The sequence below is a fragment of the Manacus vitellinus genome, unplaced genomic scaffold (assembly GCF_001715985.3).
Source record: "Manacus vitellinus isolate BGI_N305 unplaced genomic scaffold, ASM171598v3 scaffold_10_pilon, whole genome shotgun sequence".
Lineage (NCBI taxonomy): Eukaryota > Metazoa > Chordata > Aves > Passeriformes > Pipridae > Manacus > Manacus vitellinus.
The window spans coordinates 13,773,302-13,789,815 of record NW_021938838.1 but is presented as its reverse complement, the minus strand read 5'-3'; the positions used below and the strand labels follow the sequence as shown (position 1 = coordinate 13,789,815).

General features: G+C 39.7%; 1 protein-coding gene across 1 annotated transcript in view; it reads right to left on the bottom strand.

Moving 5' to 3' along the window:
• Nucleotides 1–15,074, bottom strand: part of MMP2 (matrix metallopeptidase 2) — a 32,556-nt gene extending 17,482 nt beyond the window's left edge. The window contains exons 1-5 of the mRNA XM_008933482.3: nucleotides 14,744–15,074; nucleotides 11,046–11,272; nucleotides 9,523–9,671; nucleotides 7,294–7,422; nucleotides 5,533–5,706 (exon numbers count right to left, since the gene is read on the bottom strand). Coding sequence (XP_008931730.1) covers nucleotides 5,533–5,706; nucleotides 7,294–7,422; nucleotides 9,523–9,671; nucleotides 11,046–11,272; nucleotides 14,744–14,887 — 823 coding nt within the window. The 5' untranslated portion in view covers nucleotides 14,888–15,074. The remainder of the gene's footprint in view (nucleotides 1–5,532; nucleotides 5,707–7,293; nucleotides 7,423–9,522; nucleotides 9,672–11,045; nucleotides 11,273–14,743) is intronic.
• Nucleotides 15,075–16,514: the final 1,440 nt, after the last annotated feature.

The following is a 16,514-nucleotide window of genomic DNA, read 5'->3' as shown; positions in this document are numbered from 1 at the left end:
TGCAGTTCACACTTAGAACCTCTATTTTACACCAACACTGAAGTGCAAGATAGATCAGGGATGTTACAGTCTCACAAGCATAGAGAAAAGAATGACTGATTGATCTCTATAAGTGAGTTGGGAATGAAGAAAATTCTACCAGGCTGTTTGAATGTGATTTTGTGTATATCCTATAGCCTGCCTCATAACAGAAAATTGATACTCCTTCTTAAAACAACATTTAGAAAGAGGATTCCAAGAAAATCACTCACGGTCCTTAATCCTCTGCTGACTCATCTACCTTGTGTCAAAGATGTTAGCTAGAATGGCAGACTTTGGCCAGAGTTTCTCTAAAATGCTGGCATACAGTGAAGTTGGATAATAACCTGTAGGCTCTTCCTCTAGGTTTGCATCCCATTTCTGAGAATCCCCAGAGCTGGGCACAGGCACTCAATACATGAGCAAGAGAGGACAAATAGGCTGCTCCAATAAAGCTGAACACTGGAGGCTTCTCCTGTCTTTTGCTTGGTCAGTGTTCCTGAAGGTTGTGTATTAGTCTTGTGTTGTCTGTCCGTATGCACAAACACAGCCCTGTGGCTCAACTCTGAGAATCAGAAATCTCTCTTGTGGATGAAGGAGTACAGACTAAATTGACTCAAGGGTTCTGGGATCTCTTTAGTATTTTAGTAAACTTTTTGGAATTTCTAGATGAAGACAGATAAAATCTCATTAAAAAAATATATGTCCAAATTGAATTCCATGGAAATGCAGGTGGCTTGGAGCACCTGACATCTTGTGAATCTGCCAGTGTCTTCTCCTGGCTGCTCTATCTGTGGGAATCCTCGATGGCAGGACAGTGAGTGCCATGTGCTGGTGAGGAGAAACTGTGAAGGAAACAAACTGCTCTAGGCCTTGCACTGAACAGAGACAAAAAATCCTTCATGCAGCCATGTGCTAATTCCCCTTGAGATTTAAGAATATTTGAATTCCCAGTGTAACACATGCATGATTTGGACTTTTTTTGAGGTGCCCAAGGGCACTTTATCCCTCTCTCTCACTCAGTTAAAGCTGCAAATATGTATGTGGGAAGGCATACAGGTCAGTTCTAACTTTGCTGTTGTTGTTTTTGGTGACTAACCAGCCATTACAGCCTCGGTGTCTTTGTGTAGGATTGGAGAGGGTTTACCTTTGCTTAGTCACATACATCAGTGGGAAGTGATGTTAATTATGGGTGTGCTTCACTTAGAGTAGCAGTAACTAAAACCATCAGACTTTCTGTGCCCTAAGGGTGACTGGGAAGGGTTCTAACAATGGGGTATTGTGACACAGATGGTTCATTTTGCCTTTTCCACTTAAACTAGTAACTGGCCACAGCATCAGGGACATGAACCAGCAAGTTACAGAAGTAAGTTCCAGTCCCACTAATGAGAGGGCTTGGAGTTTTGCAGTCCTGGCTCACATATATGAGCTCACTGAACTTCTGATCTGCCTGAGAGAATGCTTCTATCCTTTTGCATCCTGGGCATAGAAACAGCTGCACAAAGATCCTGTCTCTAGGCAGAGGGAACTGCAACACACACTGTGCCTCCCCGAAAGAGCAAGTGGCAAATACTTGGTTTTGTCTCAGATGTTGTACTAAGTTCAAAAAGGTGCATTAACTAGGACTGTGGTTGTTGTGATTGGAGAAAGACTTTATTTTTTTAATAAAGAAATTATAGAATTGGAGGGGAAAATTAAACTGAGTTGTTTAGATGACTCATTTACCACATGAGCTGCTTCCAGCTCTGGGTCTGGCAAACTCTGCATTTTAATAGCCTTTTTTTATGTTGGTTTACATGTGGCTAAGTTGCAAAAACCATATGGAAAGTCGGTCTCTTACTGCTTTGCATGCAGCCTTTCTGAGTCACAGTCAAAATGCAGCTTTTCATTTTGCTTGAGGCAATATCATGTGATGGTAACAACAACGGTTTGTTAAGTTTTCAATCCCCCTGCCCTCCTGCCTTAACTATAAAATTGCTATAATGTAAATGAAATTTAAAGGCAGAGACTGGGTCAGTTTCCCCAAAACAAAAGCCTCATTTATGTGTAAGGGGATCTTAAAGGGCCTGACTCTTGTTCTGCCTCATGGCAAGCTCAGCAATTTAAAACTTGATGAAGGCACATTGATGCGAGAGCAGATTCGGACTGGGCATTACTAATCTGTGAGCTTCACTGTTAGCTCTTCCTAGAAAAATCCACCAGTTGTGATGTCAGGAAACCTCAGTCTGGAAGGCTGCTAAAACCCCTGTGGCACAGATCCAAGCTGGAGGTAGTGCAGCTTCATGAGGGTTCTGCCTGGGAGAGCAGGCGGGCAGCAGCCTGGGAGAACCGTGGCTGATGTGAGGGGGGTACAGGCAGAGAACAGATTTCAGCAATGGTATATTTTAGAGAATCAAAGTAAGGAGCCTAAACTGCTTTTAGTGTCAGTGGAGTTGAGTAAAGAGAGAGATTCAAGATCCCTTGATCCCATATGGCAAAGGGGAGGTTTGGCACATCTGCGCAGGATTTGTGTAGTAACTTTCTGCTCTACTTTCTTCTGCTTTGACAAAGGATATTTGAATCAGTTTACAAAATTAAGGTACTGATCTGGGATTTACTTTAGAAAAGCCTGATTCAGTACCATAGCTTTAAAAATGTTTCCATGCATGCACCATGGCTATAATGAGAAGAATTGAAACTCACTTCAGTGAGTTAAACATGACAGAAACAAAGACCAACAACTAGGAATGCTGCCCCCAACACAGACTCTGATGTAAATCCTCCTCTATCTGAATTTATTTGCTGTGGTTTAGCAAATGGTAACTTGGAATAATGAGTGAACAATGCCACTCTGGATTTAATAAGAACCATCTGTGAATAACTGTTCGTGGATCTTGCAAAACAATTACATCAGAAACAAAAGGCTGTTCCTTCTGTTCTGTTTCAGAAACCTTGACACAAGCATATCCAGGAACTTCACTTTCAGAATGAACTCTCCCTGACAGTGCTTCACTGCTTATTTATTCAGCCTTGTATGACTTTAGGATTTTACAAAGGTATAATTTAGGGTACATGGATCTCCATTTTCCCAGTTACCTATAATTTGGGCTTTGCTCTGACTGTATTTGAGTATTTGGAGTATTTTAAAGAAATAAGCCACATTTTTCTCTTTTCTGACTGAAAGGATTAATCTGAGGGATATAAGATTTGGGGAAAGCGGGAAATGAAGGAGGTAGCAAAGTTTCAGGACAAGATTGTGCAGGTAAGTGCATGTGCATACATATAGTCTGCTGAAGGAAATCGTAGGCTAAAGAAGCTACTTCTGAAAGTCATGCAACTAAATGATAACTTTTTTTTTTTTTTTTAATTAGCTGAAGTCTGTTAAAAGTTCACACTCCCGCTTGTTCATCCTCTGTGGTTGTATAAATAGCTGCCATCGTGGTATATCCCAGCTCTAGATGTGATCTGTACCAGGTAGTTAAGGGTTTGGAAATTCAAGAATAATTTTTTACCATGTTAGGGCTAGAAGACTGACATGTTCTACAACAGATTATCTTTGGAAACTACTAGCATCCCGATGCAGAAAATCTGTAATCTTGTATTGGAAACTGTAGGGTCTTGCAAGCAAGCTTGAAAAAGCCCCAAAGCCTGTCAAGCAGGAGTCCACTTAGTGCTTGGCTGCAATAGGATACTGGAGAAGTTTGGGAGACAGAGCACCTGAACTTTTTCTACCTACACATACCTCGTGCGTTCTTAGCAGACACGAGCACATTAACACACGTACATGTGTTATAATACTTGTGAGGCTTCTGGGGCATGCTGGGCTGTGCTTGTGCCTTCTTGGGCTCACAAACCCCTGAAGATGTTTTGTTAGCTCTGCATCTTAAGCACCACTAATTATCTTCCGGCAATCTCCGTTCTCTTTCCTTGTACAAATTGCATGTAGCCATAATATTATAGGTAAATTTAGTACTAGTGTTTTAAGTAGGATTAAAAAAATCAGGAGTCTGAAAAAAGCACCATTGCTTTCTGGTTTGTTCTCTTTCATAACTCTCTTATTATTTGTTATGACCAAGCAGTAGTAGGCAGGAGTTTTAGAGACCCTGTGGATCCACTGCTTGATATGTAAGGTAAAAGATGAACCACTCCCTGCTAATATCTACCCAAAGCTAATAGCAGTACAAAGGGAAATAAATGAATGTGGGAAACTGCAGTTCTGGGAATGTCTGTTAATATATGTGCCAGGAACTGGCAAAGAGGAGATGGAACAAGTGGCTAAAAGCAGCTTACCTCCTCTACTCTTCTCACTGCTGATTAACCTGCTCAGTAGGCTACAGCCAATTATACTTAATTGCTTCTCTAAAGGTTTCCTGCTGTGTGATGTACAGGAGATGAAATTCACACTTGTACTAATAAAATCTCTAAAATGTTGTATCCTCGAGATGTAAAGACTCATCAAGATTTTCAAGCACAGAAAAATGTGCTCTTGCTGTTTAGCAGGAAACATATTGTCGTAATTTCGTTTGAAAGATAATAAACTTGTGTATACTTTTAAAAAGTGTTGGCTACATAAAGGCATTATACACTTTGTCCAATCTTTAAATGAGTGTTTCCAAATGTGAAATCATTTGCTTGTGAAACCGAGGATTCTGTTCACATTCCAAAAAGTTAGGAATTAAGTACAGTCATAGCTTTCCTAGACCCTCTAACAGTTTTGTACAGATACTGATGCAGTGTTATGGTTTCTGAAAGACATTAATTCCCATATTTAAAGTGGGCTGTTGTCCCTGCTTCATGAGGAGGAGTCCTAAGGCATGCATTAAGAATAAATCCCTAAATTCTAAAAATGCAAGTGCTCTCCTGGCTAGCAATTTGCAATGTACCAACATATAAATAATTTGTACTGGCACAGATATTAGCTTTAAAGTTGGTAATTTTCATTTTGAAAAGCAGTATGAGATCATTTAAAGGGTGATTTGTGACGATAATAGTGTCATGTTGCTCTGCAAGGGCTCCTGTGCAACCTGGGCTACCAGTTGGTAAAATTGGTAAGCAAAGCTATGGAGGTTTGACTTAATGGGTTTCACCCTTAATAACTCATTTTTCTCAACTACTGCTCTTGCAGAAGATGCAATTTCAATTGTTTGTGGAATGGTCTGCAATTTAGGGAGAAATTTCTGTCATTTAGTGTCCTCCATCTCCAAATTTTGCCCAATCCTTACTCTCAAAGGTCTTTCCTTGACTGTAAAACTCAACCTGGAGTGTCTTTGATGTATATATGGGGCTGACATGGCTTCAGGCACACATTTAATGTTTGTGTGTTTAGAGAAAGACCTTGGCCTGGTTCTTCATCAGTTACAAACTCTGCTAAACCAAGGGAGAGTGTAATGGGTTTTATCTGCTTAGAGATAATGAGGAGCTGTAAATCTAAATCTGCCAGAAAGGAAGTGGGAAAAGTACAAGGAGAAGTGGATGAGCAACTAAGAAGGGAAAAGTCTACCAGGAAAAAAACAGTAGAGACATTGATTTACTCACATTCATGGGGACAAAAGCCATATTTGCCATCTGCATCGAAGTCTTTGGTTGTGGAACACCAGAGGAATCCATCATTGCGTCCTGCATCTGTGCAGCTGTTGTATTCCTTGCCATTGAACCAGAAGGGAAATTTGCAGTATTCACCATCTGCATTTCCATACTTCACTCTAACCACTACAAAGAGAACAAATGCAGTGGTGAAATTAGCTACCAACTGATATAAAAAATACAGTTTCTGGACATCTTCTTTTCCTGGAAGATACTGATATAGAAATGCAGTCTGAATTTCCACTTTGAAATTCAATATGCTGCTGGTCTCTCTATTGGCATGATGGTCAGAGCTGAAATAATAACTGGCAATTTTAAAAGAATTACATGGATATTACTCACAGTGAAGTGCTAAAATCAGCCCAGAAAAATATATATGTTGTTACCATGGCAAGGCAAAGTTATAAACAGGCTATTAATACATTTAGTAATTTAATTTTATTGGTAATATGGTCTGAAATGTTCAGTATAGTTCCAAAGGTTCCAGGCAGCAGCTGAACATGAGCTGAACATGCCTCGTGCCTCATAAACCACTTGGTTATTTCCAATGTGACTTGAATGAGATCTGCTGGGAACAGGGGGACAGGGTGGAAATGTAGGCACACCCAGATCCTGGGATTTATTACAGTTTATCACATGTGGTCTTATGGCTGCAGTATTGGTGCTGTAATATATATATATATAAATATAGATAATTCACTTTTCCATAGCATTTCTTTTAATGTCAGTAACTAACTGGTTGCTTGTGTAGTATTTTCACTTATATGGAAAACAGTTTCCTTCTGTCTCTGGGGCAGAGATCCAGTCCAGGTAGTACAGTTACTAGTCAGTGACTCTACTAAAGGTAAAAGAGCCCAACAGAAGGAAGATGACTATTTTGGTATTAAAGTTCAATTATTTTTTTCATGGGAGGACAGATGAGAAAACTAGAACATGAAATGAAAGACAAACATGACTTTTCATTCTTATTCTAAGTGTTCCAAATTATTTTACAGTACAAGAATTATAATTAGTACTATATGGGTGTGGAAAAGTTCAAACAGAAAAAGAGGTTCCAAACTACTAATACTTAGTCTTGTTTGTCTAGGTCAGGTGATATTATCTGAATCTCAGTTGTTTCTTCTAAAAGGTGTAAGAACTGCCTGTTGAAGATTCTTGGAGGTGTTCTTAATCCACTGTTTGATGTCAATTTTGTTTCGCTTATCAGCGTGAGTGATTTATATTCCAGTTGTTTTTTGATACTGTGAGTATATAAAAACTTGCTCAAGTGGATGGCTCTACTTTTAACAACTGGAGCCACAGCTTAAATAAGGGTATGTCAGCAGAAAAACATTGACCAGTCGGCCTCTTACAAATGAACTAAAAGGTGGTGTAGTTTGAATGCCTGAGAACTGGAGCATTCAAAAATGTAGTCATGGCTTTGTACTTTTACCACAATTTGTGAAGGTTATGCAGCATCAGGCCTATTGTTAATTCAGTTTTTCATGAGGCAGCAGTAGAGGAACAGAAAGGGAAATCCTTTGTGACATTTATTAAGGAATTACATAAAATTGTTGTAGAGAACAATTTAAATCATAAAAATCATATAAATGAGTTTTCACCTCCTAATATTTACTGACAGTCAATGAAAACATTTAGTGCAGTGCCCTGAAACAGCATTAAAATACAGCAGCTGGCAGGCTCTATGTTCTGAAACATTAAAAAGTCTGGTACCTTGTCCCTCTCCAAGAGTCCACAGTTCATCATCATCAAAATGGGAATCTCCTCCAATTCCTGGCCCCGGTGCAAAGGCATGAGCCAGGAGACCATCTTTGCCATCAAAGGGATAGCCATCACCATGTTCTGCAGGAGGAAGCAGACAAAATAGAGCAGTTTCTAATGACCTCAGCTCTGTCAGACTCTCTACATGAATGATGATTATCATGTGCACTTCCCTATTCAAGACAGCAGCAGAATGCTCCAGTGAGGGAGTTTATTGGTTCAGGTTGTGCTGGCAAGACTGAACCAGAAGAGAAGCAGCCAGTTCTTACAAAGAACATTAAGTGTCAGTACTGCAGTTGTCACAGCATGTTATTTTATATCTCATAAGTATTGTGGAAAGGAATCAAAGATTGTGAAGAACAGTGAAGTATTGTGCATTAGATGTATGACTGCATGCACTGCTACTTCTCAATGGAGACTGACAGGGAGCTGTAAAATAAATATTGTAGACGAGGGATACTTTCAGGTAATTTGTATCAGTCTCCAACACAGAAATTGGAAAGTAAAGTCAGATTTCATTTTGCAGGCTACTCTTTTCTTTATGCAGGATTCTCACTACTTCAGGCAGGAAAGCAAAGCTGAGTGTCTCAGCAGTGAGCCTTGAGAAAACTTGATCTTACTTGCTACTCTGAGTGCTGAAGGAGCCTATTCCTCCTCCACATCAGCCACCCTGAGGCTCAGGCAGCTCACAGGGCAGCAGCAGGTTAAGTAGCTCTCCTGTTATTACACTGTAGGCTTTTCTTGGAAGTCCACCACATGTGGGTAAGGCAGGCTGGCACGGGCATAGCCCTGGTATTCATAGCCTTCCCACCACACTGACCTGTGCATCAAAGCTGGCTGCCAGCATCTCTAGTTGCATCATTTCTGGCCTTTTGGTCTGATGTCTTGCCATTTAACAGAAGCCCTAAATACACAGGCCTGATTCTCTACTCTGCTACACTGATTTCGGGCTGGTGTCACTCTCTTAATACTAGTTCAGTTCATTCATTGCAGGAGAGTAGTGTCAGTTGTCAAGGAGAAGATTTTAACATACATTAGATGCTTTACTCCCATTTATTTCAAAGCAGATTCTTTGCTTAAGAGAAAGGTTAAAAATGAAACAAACTTGGGGATGGCTCAGCTCCTGTGGATGTGACATTCAGTAAAGTGATAAGAATGACTGAATGTGCAAGGAGCTCTTTGCCCACAGTTTCTGAGCTGACTATAACCAGCAAGTTCTAAAACCAGCAGAAACACTTATGCTTTTATAAGTCTTCTTCTTTTTTTTTTTGTGAACCGAGCTGGCCTGGATGAGGATCTGAAAATCTGAGTGTACAGAATCTCTGAAGCTTTTGAGGTCAACTCATCAGTGGCTAAAGCAAAGAAAACCAGCTTGAAATGAAAGCTTTTACAAAGAGCTCAGTTATTCTTTGAACTGTTCACTTCATTTCCAAAGTCTACCTCCCAAGTGATTGACTGTACAAGTATCTTCATTAGTATTAAAAATTCCGTGACTGTCCAGAAGTCAAAATTCCCTGTGTTTACAAGGGAAAGCTATAAACATTCTTTCAGAGGAAACCAAAATTAATTGAGAAGGCATGTACAATGAAAATGAATCAAGTCACCTATCATTAGCTGCACTCAAATCATAATTCAGTTTATGATCCATGTTTTTAAATTCCTCAAGACCAAAGAACACACTGAAAGCCTTCATTCTGCTACACTAAAGAATGGAAGCCAGCTATGGAGTCAAAATTGAAATCCATTTTTAAGCTCCAATATGTTACAGCCTTCACCACTATCAATGGAAAATAATGTACAGAACTATAAATAAATGGTATGATGGCATTCCATTCTCTTCCGTGGCGGGAAGCCAGCTCACATCATCTGCAGATCTGTACCAATATTTCTCAGTTTCACTTCTGATTTGTAAATTTAAAAATAAAATTTTGCCCCTAGCAATTCTCTTTTGGAAAGATAAATATAGTAGGAGGATATTGTAGAAATACTTCTCTCTCATGTATAGGTAAGGAAAAAAACCCTTGTGAAATTAGATCTTAGCTTGTATAAGCCAAGTGCAAACAAGGACAAGATTTGCCAGAAAGGCTCATGGGTGCTACTTATTGAGGGTGGATCATTCCAATACTGGGGATTACTGAAAGGAACAAAACCAAAAACATATGTAAAAATATAAAAATATACCCCATCGGCCAAAATTAATCATAATGTCTGCTTCTCCATCGTTTATTCGGTTAAATCTCAGCGGTGTGACATCACTCCAGACTTGAAAGGCTCGAGCAAAGGCATCATCTACTGTCTCAGGATCCAAATCCGGGGTATAGCCTATAATCCTTAGAGGTAAAAGCAAGAGTTAATTAACTCACACACCTACTCCCTGTGTTAGTTGTTTACGTGCTGAGTAGATTCAGAGGTGAACCAGTTCAGAGGCAACACTGCTGCACATGAGATCTAAACACCTTCCTTTGGATTAGAGATGTGTTTAGGTGTGGCTCTTGTTATTTATTTTATTTTGGAATTGATGCAGCAGCAAGAAGAAAATTATATATCCAGAGGCTGTAAAGCCTGCTTGGCAGTGAGCCTTACACAAAATATTCTGGGTTTTGCATCAGCACTGAGATCAGAAAAGGAGCTCAATAACATTCTGAAAGTTTCAAGTGTGGATGGTTTTGCTCAGAAAAGCAGCCCTTCTCCCTCCTCTTTGTTCCTGTGTGTTGTTTCATCCTGTTGAATGCTAATCCTTTACTAGTGTGTAGGTTACGTGGGAAATGGGAGAAAAAAGCACATAAGATAGAGACGTAGGCCTGATGTGAGAAAGGGACAAACTCTGAAGTGTGTTGCTTTCTTCTTCATATGTTTTAATTGGACTTCCTTGTGCCTTATTTCATAGCCCACTGTCCTCTATATAAAGACCAGTTTCCAATTAATTTCTTCTGGGGCTGTGCACAGTGAGGGAAACTACTTTGTGCCTAAGGAGGATGAGGAAGGATCAGAGGAAGCACATAAGCAAGTGGGAGCTGCGAGGGCTACCACGTTTTTTTTCAGTGTTTGTTAGGTTAGTCACAGCCTGAGGGATGCTTTGAGCCAAAACTTGTGAGGGACCAGCAGACTAAGTCAAGCAGCTAAGACAAATCTGCTGCTTGTTCTCGTTGATGCTAAAAGTTTCTTCTTGGGCCACCTCAAGGTAATGATTTTTTTGCTATTGACTGTAATTAGAGCTGTATTGGTCCCTCACTCTCTAGCTGAAGATGAAGAAATTGAAATGTGCCAAACTTATTGCAGGAGACTTGCTTTAACTCATGTCTGTATATACTTGAAATATGATTGATTTTAAAACTTATTTGATGATCTCCATTTTTAGGACTGCTGAATGCAGATGAGCTTGGCCTCTGCAATCAATAAGTACTGTGAGATACTCCTGCTCCAGCTCCCTCAGGATGCTTGCTGCAGAGCAAAGAGTAAACCCCAAATCTCTTTAGTTTCAACCAGAACCACAGAGTTGATCTTGAGATGATTATTCCTGAAATATTACAGTGACAGAGGTATTTGTTAAAGCATCTGGTAGTTATCCAAACACAAGGGGATTCTCATTCAAGGAATCCTGTTTAGCCCTCTAAGCACCTACTCCAGTGCTCAGTGGCTTGTCTGATTGGTTCTTGAGAGCACTATGGTTACTGTGAGCAGAACCCACCATCACCAGTCAGTACCTGTATGTTATATGATTCTTTTCCCATTTTGGCTTTCTTGGAAAGAAGTTGTAATTGGCTACATCGGGGTTACCACAGCGGGGTTTCTTCATTGTCTCAATAGTATTCTGATCCAAGTCTCCTGTTTCAGGCAGCCCAAAAAATTTCTGCATTTTCTTCAGGGTATCTTTCAGGACAAATAAATTGCAATTGTCTTTTGGGCACCCATAGTACTTATTCAGGTATTGCTTTGAAAAAAAAAAGCAGAGAACAAAGACTGTAACATTCATAAAAGGAACAGTTAAACATCACAAATAAATTCTGTAATTTGGTGTTACCTTTCCATCTGTAATTTGCAAGTTTTCTTTTCAAAATTAGTAACTGAGGCAGCAGAATCTCCTTAATTGACACAAAACATCCTTGATCACGCAACATTGCTAATTAAGCAATCATTTCCATTATTAGCTATCACCTTTACTTAATGAATTGCTTTTAGTAAGTAGAGCATAGAACTTTAATGTAGAACTACAAAGTAAAAATGGGTTTGTCTTTTTTTTGTTGTTGTTTCTTTATGACGTTTAAACCTGCTTACAGTTTTAGATTCTGTGTAATGTTTTCTTGGAAGAATCTGGATTATTGAGAAACTTGTCAAGGTATCAAAGCAACCTCACAAATGAGACCGCATTATTTTCAAAGAAAAAAACCCATTTTTTGTTCAGACTGCACAGAGCTATTTGAATGTTTTGTGTGTTTGCTTTGGAGTCAAACATTGCTAAGACCTGAGGAAGAAGGTGTTTGGTAACATCTCAGTTGCTTGGACGCTACAGGCAGTCAAGATCCGAGTACATAAAACTCCACTGAATGCTCCAGCACACTATGGCCAGACTGATGTTTCTGATACAATTGTGGTGGCAGTCCACAAAATTATCTCTCATTAAAAAAACAGTAGTCATAAGGGACCAAAAAGACGGGACAAATCCCATTATTTTCTTCTCTTCCCTAAAATGATACCCACTCAAGTCTCCTCTCTTTCTCTCAAGTATGGGTTTATGATATTTGACAATATTTGATGCTGAGCTGTCAAAGAAATGTTACAGCCAAATCAAAGGGCAGGTGTTCCCAAACTGCTGTGCAGGCCACCCAAATGGCAGCTCAGCACAGAGCTCAGAGGTGCCCTTGCCCATGGTGCTGTTAGACAAGAAGACTGCAGGTTGGTGATCTTTCTGGTAAAAATGGTCTGTAGCAGGGGAAGGAACATCCTTCAGGTATTGTATCAAAAATATTAACTACAGGTAGGAAAACAACTAAATAAGGTAAAGCTGCCAAAAATATATCAGAAGTATCAGGGAGAACTTATTCAAACTGAGGATTACAAGAAGCCTGACAAAATGACTGAACACTTAAGTTCTTGTGCCAGAGAGTATTCTCAAGGGAAAGCTTGCTTTATGTGTCTAATTAATTGCTGAAGTTCACCCAGGAGACTGGGGATAAGACCACAACATCAGCAAAATAAAGTGAAGGATATTTGATGGCTGTGGTTGGTCAACCCTGAATTTCGCCACCCTCCTCACGAAGTCCAGGGGAACCTCATCTGCCCTGCATAGGAAATGGTTCAGGGCTTACTCAGAAAAGGATTTAATCAAAATGTTACACCATTTCCTTCAGAAAGTTCTCCATCCACCGTGATTAAGCACAGAGTGGGCCTAGTTTTTGTGATTTCTGTAACTTCTGATATGGTATTTCTCCAGCAGAGACTGTGGCACTGGCAAGTAAAGGGCATAGAGTGGTTTCACCTTTGCTTCCACTTAGCTGCTGTCTACACATAGTTAATGGGGCCTGGTGGAGATTATGTGAAATGCCTTAAGAACATAATCAAACAAGCCAGTTTGGAGGCTCTGTTCTTATCCCAATTTTCTCTTTGATGTAGTTTGATAGATTTTCTGATGCTTCTGCTTGCATCTCCCAGTGAGGTACCATGATGTCATATAGACTGTACATCAGAACTGAAGTTTAGTCAAGAATCAGGCCTCTGCTCTTGCTAGTTTAGGTTTGGGAGAGAGATGTATGACCAAATATAAAATGAGGCATGCTAAAGAATTTTAATTGCTAGGATTTTAAATTAAAAAGCTAACTCCTTTCAATGTTTTCTAAAATGGAAATTTTACTGAAGATGAGAAATGAACATGACCAGCTGTTCTATTAGAACAGAATTTTGAAGAAAATGTAATGTCTATGTAAACCACATCTTGGCCAAGGCTGTGAAATGCAGTTTCCCCAGAGTCAGCAGGGAGCTGTGGTGATCTGGAATTTTGATCCAGCCCATTAATGAAACAGGGTCCAGCTGCAGCATAGCAATTTGTGTTCTGATGCTGAGTGTTGGGGCTGTTCTGATGGAGGGTGTGAGGAAAGGCAGTCAGTTAGCATTACCCAAGAATACTCCAAGAAAGACAAAGAAGAACTACAGACTTAAACCAGCTTGTAATTTTCCTCTGAGTACACATAATAAATAGATTGTTGGAAAGAAACAGATGAGGGGAGATGTGGATTGCTGTTATTGAATAAAAGCCTGGCTGTGTCTAAGAAAAGAGATTATCTAAGAGTGGTTAAATTACTTAGACATGTGTGACCCCACTCTCCTCTCCCAAATGCACTGGCCCCTTCCACCCCCCCATCCCCTGGCTGCTGTGCTGCTAAGGCAAAACCTTGGGTGAATTTGTTTTGTTAACGACTGAGGAGTGCCCTTTTTGGGTCAGTTTGTCTGTTTATCCTGAACTCTCCAACACAGCTGCCATCTGGAAATTCTCTCTCTACCCTCCCCCAGACCTTCTTTAACCTGGCAAGATTTCCCAAGATGCACACAAACTCCTAGAGAAAAGTGACCAACTTTCAAGTCTCTATGCCCTAAAATAAGAATAATTTATCTCAATCTTCCTTAAAATGGATTTACTGCTGAAGAAGAGAAATGTCTATAATTTACATGCTAAAATAAGGATAATCCATCTCAATCTCCCTTTAAATGGACTTCTCCTTAATGTCATTTTTATGAATGTCCACAGGGCTAAAATAAGGTTAGAATAAAATGCTGTAGAGTTATAGCTATAATTTGCTAATATCACAGAAATCCAGACTCCTTTTTCTGTTCCAGATAGGATTTGGGAAAAAATATTTCTTTAAACCCTTGATGAGATTTTTTTTCAAAGTCAAAACTAGTCACAATGGCTTCTGAAATTCAAGCCTGCTTTCAATTGTAGTGTCCTTTAAAGCTGTGTTTATGCAACACACGGTAAACACTCTGGAAAATACACTTCTGAAAGCTGTGCTACATGCATTAAGGGAGTCTCAACAGCCTTCACTTCTATTTGATTTAAGTAAAAAAACTAAATGTCTCTTATTTGCCCTTCTCCCCTCTTACTATTGCAATCTTTTGATCATTGTCTCGATGATTTAATGAAAATATTTTGTATGTTCAGACTTAAGGAAAAAAACAAAACAAAACAAATCACTTTCTTTGCTGGCTTTAAAAATTTTAAGAGAGGAAACATTACTTGGCTCCAGTTGTAACTTTTGAAAGCTGATACCTTTGCTAGCTAGCTAGCAGTTCCAGAGACTCCAGGGAGAGAATGCTACAGTCATTCCTTAGCCTCAGCTGAAACAAGAAAGAAACATCTGCTTATGAAACAACAATATAAATCTGAAGCAAAGATGAAACCAACACTTACCACTGCTAGTTCTTTGTCTGTTTTGGGAGTGCTGTCTCCAGGAAACTTAATGATTGGTGATGGTGCAGCTATAGTTTTGTTAAAAAGATATATTTGGATGAATAGTACTTGAAAAACGAAGCCACAGCCAATGTGAGTCTTCATTCTGCCTAAACTTGTGCTCTCCTCTTTGGAAAAAGCTTTTCCCCACCGTCTCTCTGTTACTTTAGCTGCACGGTGCACCAGTTGCTTATCTGCACATCTTAAGTCTCGGCACCGTTTTCCCTTTTGCTTGCTCTAGCAATTCCTTTGTATGTTTAAAACATCCAGATGCGCAGTCTCAAGCTACCACAAGAGGAAGTCTGAAAACTAGTGGAAACATGAGAAAAGGGCAGTTACCAGATGTGATTGCTGTGATTTTAAGGTAGCAACAGGCAGATACTTATTATTGCTGAAAGAGGCCACATTTTCTCCTCATTTGCATACATGAAAGTGTTTGCTTATGCCAGAGTGCAGGAAAAAAACTAAAATCTGGCTTTCTCTTGAATGTGGAGTCCCATTTATACTTTAAATTAAAAAAAAAAAAAAAGGAGAAAGAAATTACTAAACATTATTTTCCTGGCTAAGAATTTTTATTTTTTTTTTATTTTTAACCTATTTTTATGTCACAGACATAATGATATGCTTTAGCCATGTGCAGTCACGCTCCTACACAGTGCCTCAGAGCAAACATTTTGATTATGGATTTGGGGCAGACCCTGCACAGGCCAGTGCAGGCGAGTGAGGCTCCTTGTCCCATTCCTGCTGAGGCTACACAGGCTGTGTACACAGGGCTCACCCACACTTGGTGTGAGCCTCACTCCCCCCTGCTCTGTGCAAAAAGTGCAGAGCTCTGAACAAGATTCTTGTGGCTTGTTGGGTTTAGAACCAGCTGGAGGCTTTGCCACCAACAGGCACAGTGTATCACCTTAGTCTACGGGGTAAGAGATAATTAGGCAGATTCAGAAATAGAAATTAACTTCAGTAACTGATATCAGGGGAACTGTACAAAATTCAGGATTTGCTTATAATGGGGGTTAGATCTGCTGGTGCAGCTGCCTTAGTCTGAAATTTTTGTGTAAATATGGACATTGTCATGGACAGTCTATTTATTTTGTCATTCATAATATTGCCAGCTTTGAGATGTTATTACAAGTGGAATATTTTTTTAGCTGAATACCCCTAATCTAGGGGTTTGGCTCACGACTTTTCAAGATGGGAGGTAATTTTCAAGATTCAGGCAGTTCTGCATGAATGCAAACTGTGTTCTGGCCAGCCAAGTGTCTACAGTTTCTACTGAACATGAGTCCAACCATGACAGTTCCTCTGGGTTTTATGTCACCATAAAGGTTGTCACAGCTTAACTGAACGTTAAGTGAAAGTTTTCCAGATATGACTCCTATTAACATAGGACTGTTAATGAAAAGGAAATACTTGTCTGGTATTTTGTGTTTACTGGTAATATTTGATTGTAAATAGTAAATACTGACAGTTCTTTGATTTATGCTAATATCAAGCTATTTTGCTAACTGCACCCCATCATCCATGAACTGAATAGCCTTACATAAAGGCGAGGGTTTCAAAGAGTGGGCTGAGGGGCTCAGGGAGAAAGCATTTGCAGGAGCTTTTGTTGCCCATACAGTTCCACTGACAACCCAACACAGCAGCTGTATGCACGGCTGTGGGGGGAATCAGCCATGGGAAATGACACTTAACACTCAAGAGAGAAAAGGGAGCTACGGGAACTTTCGTG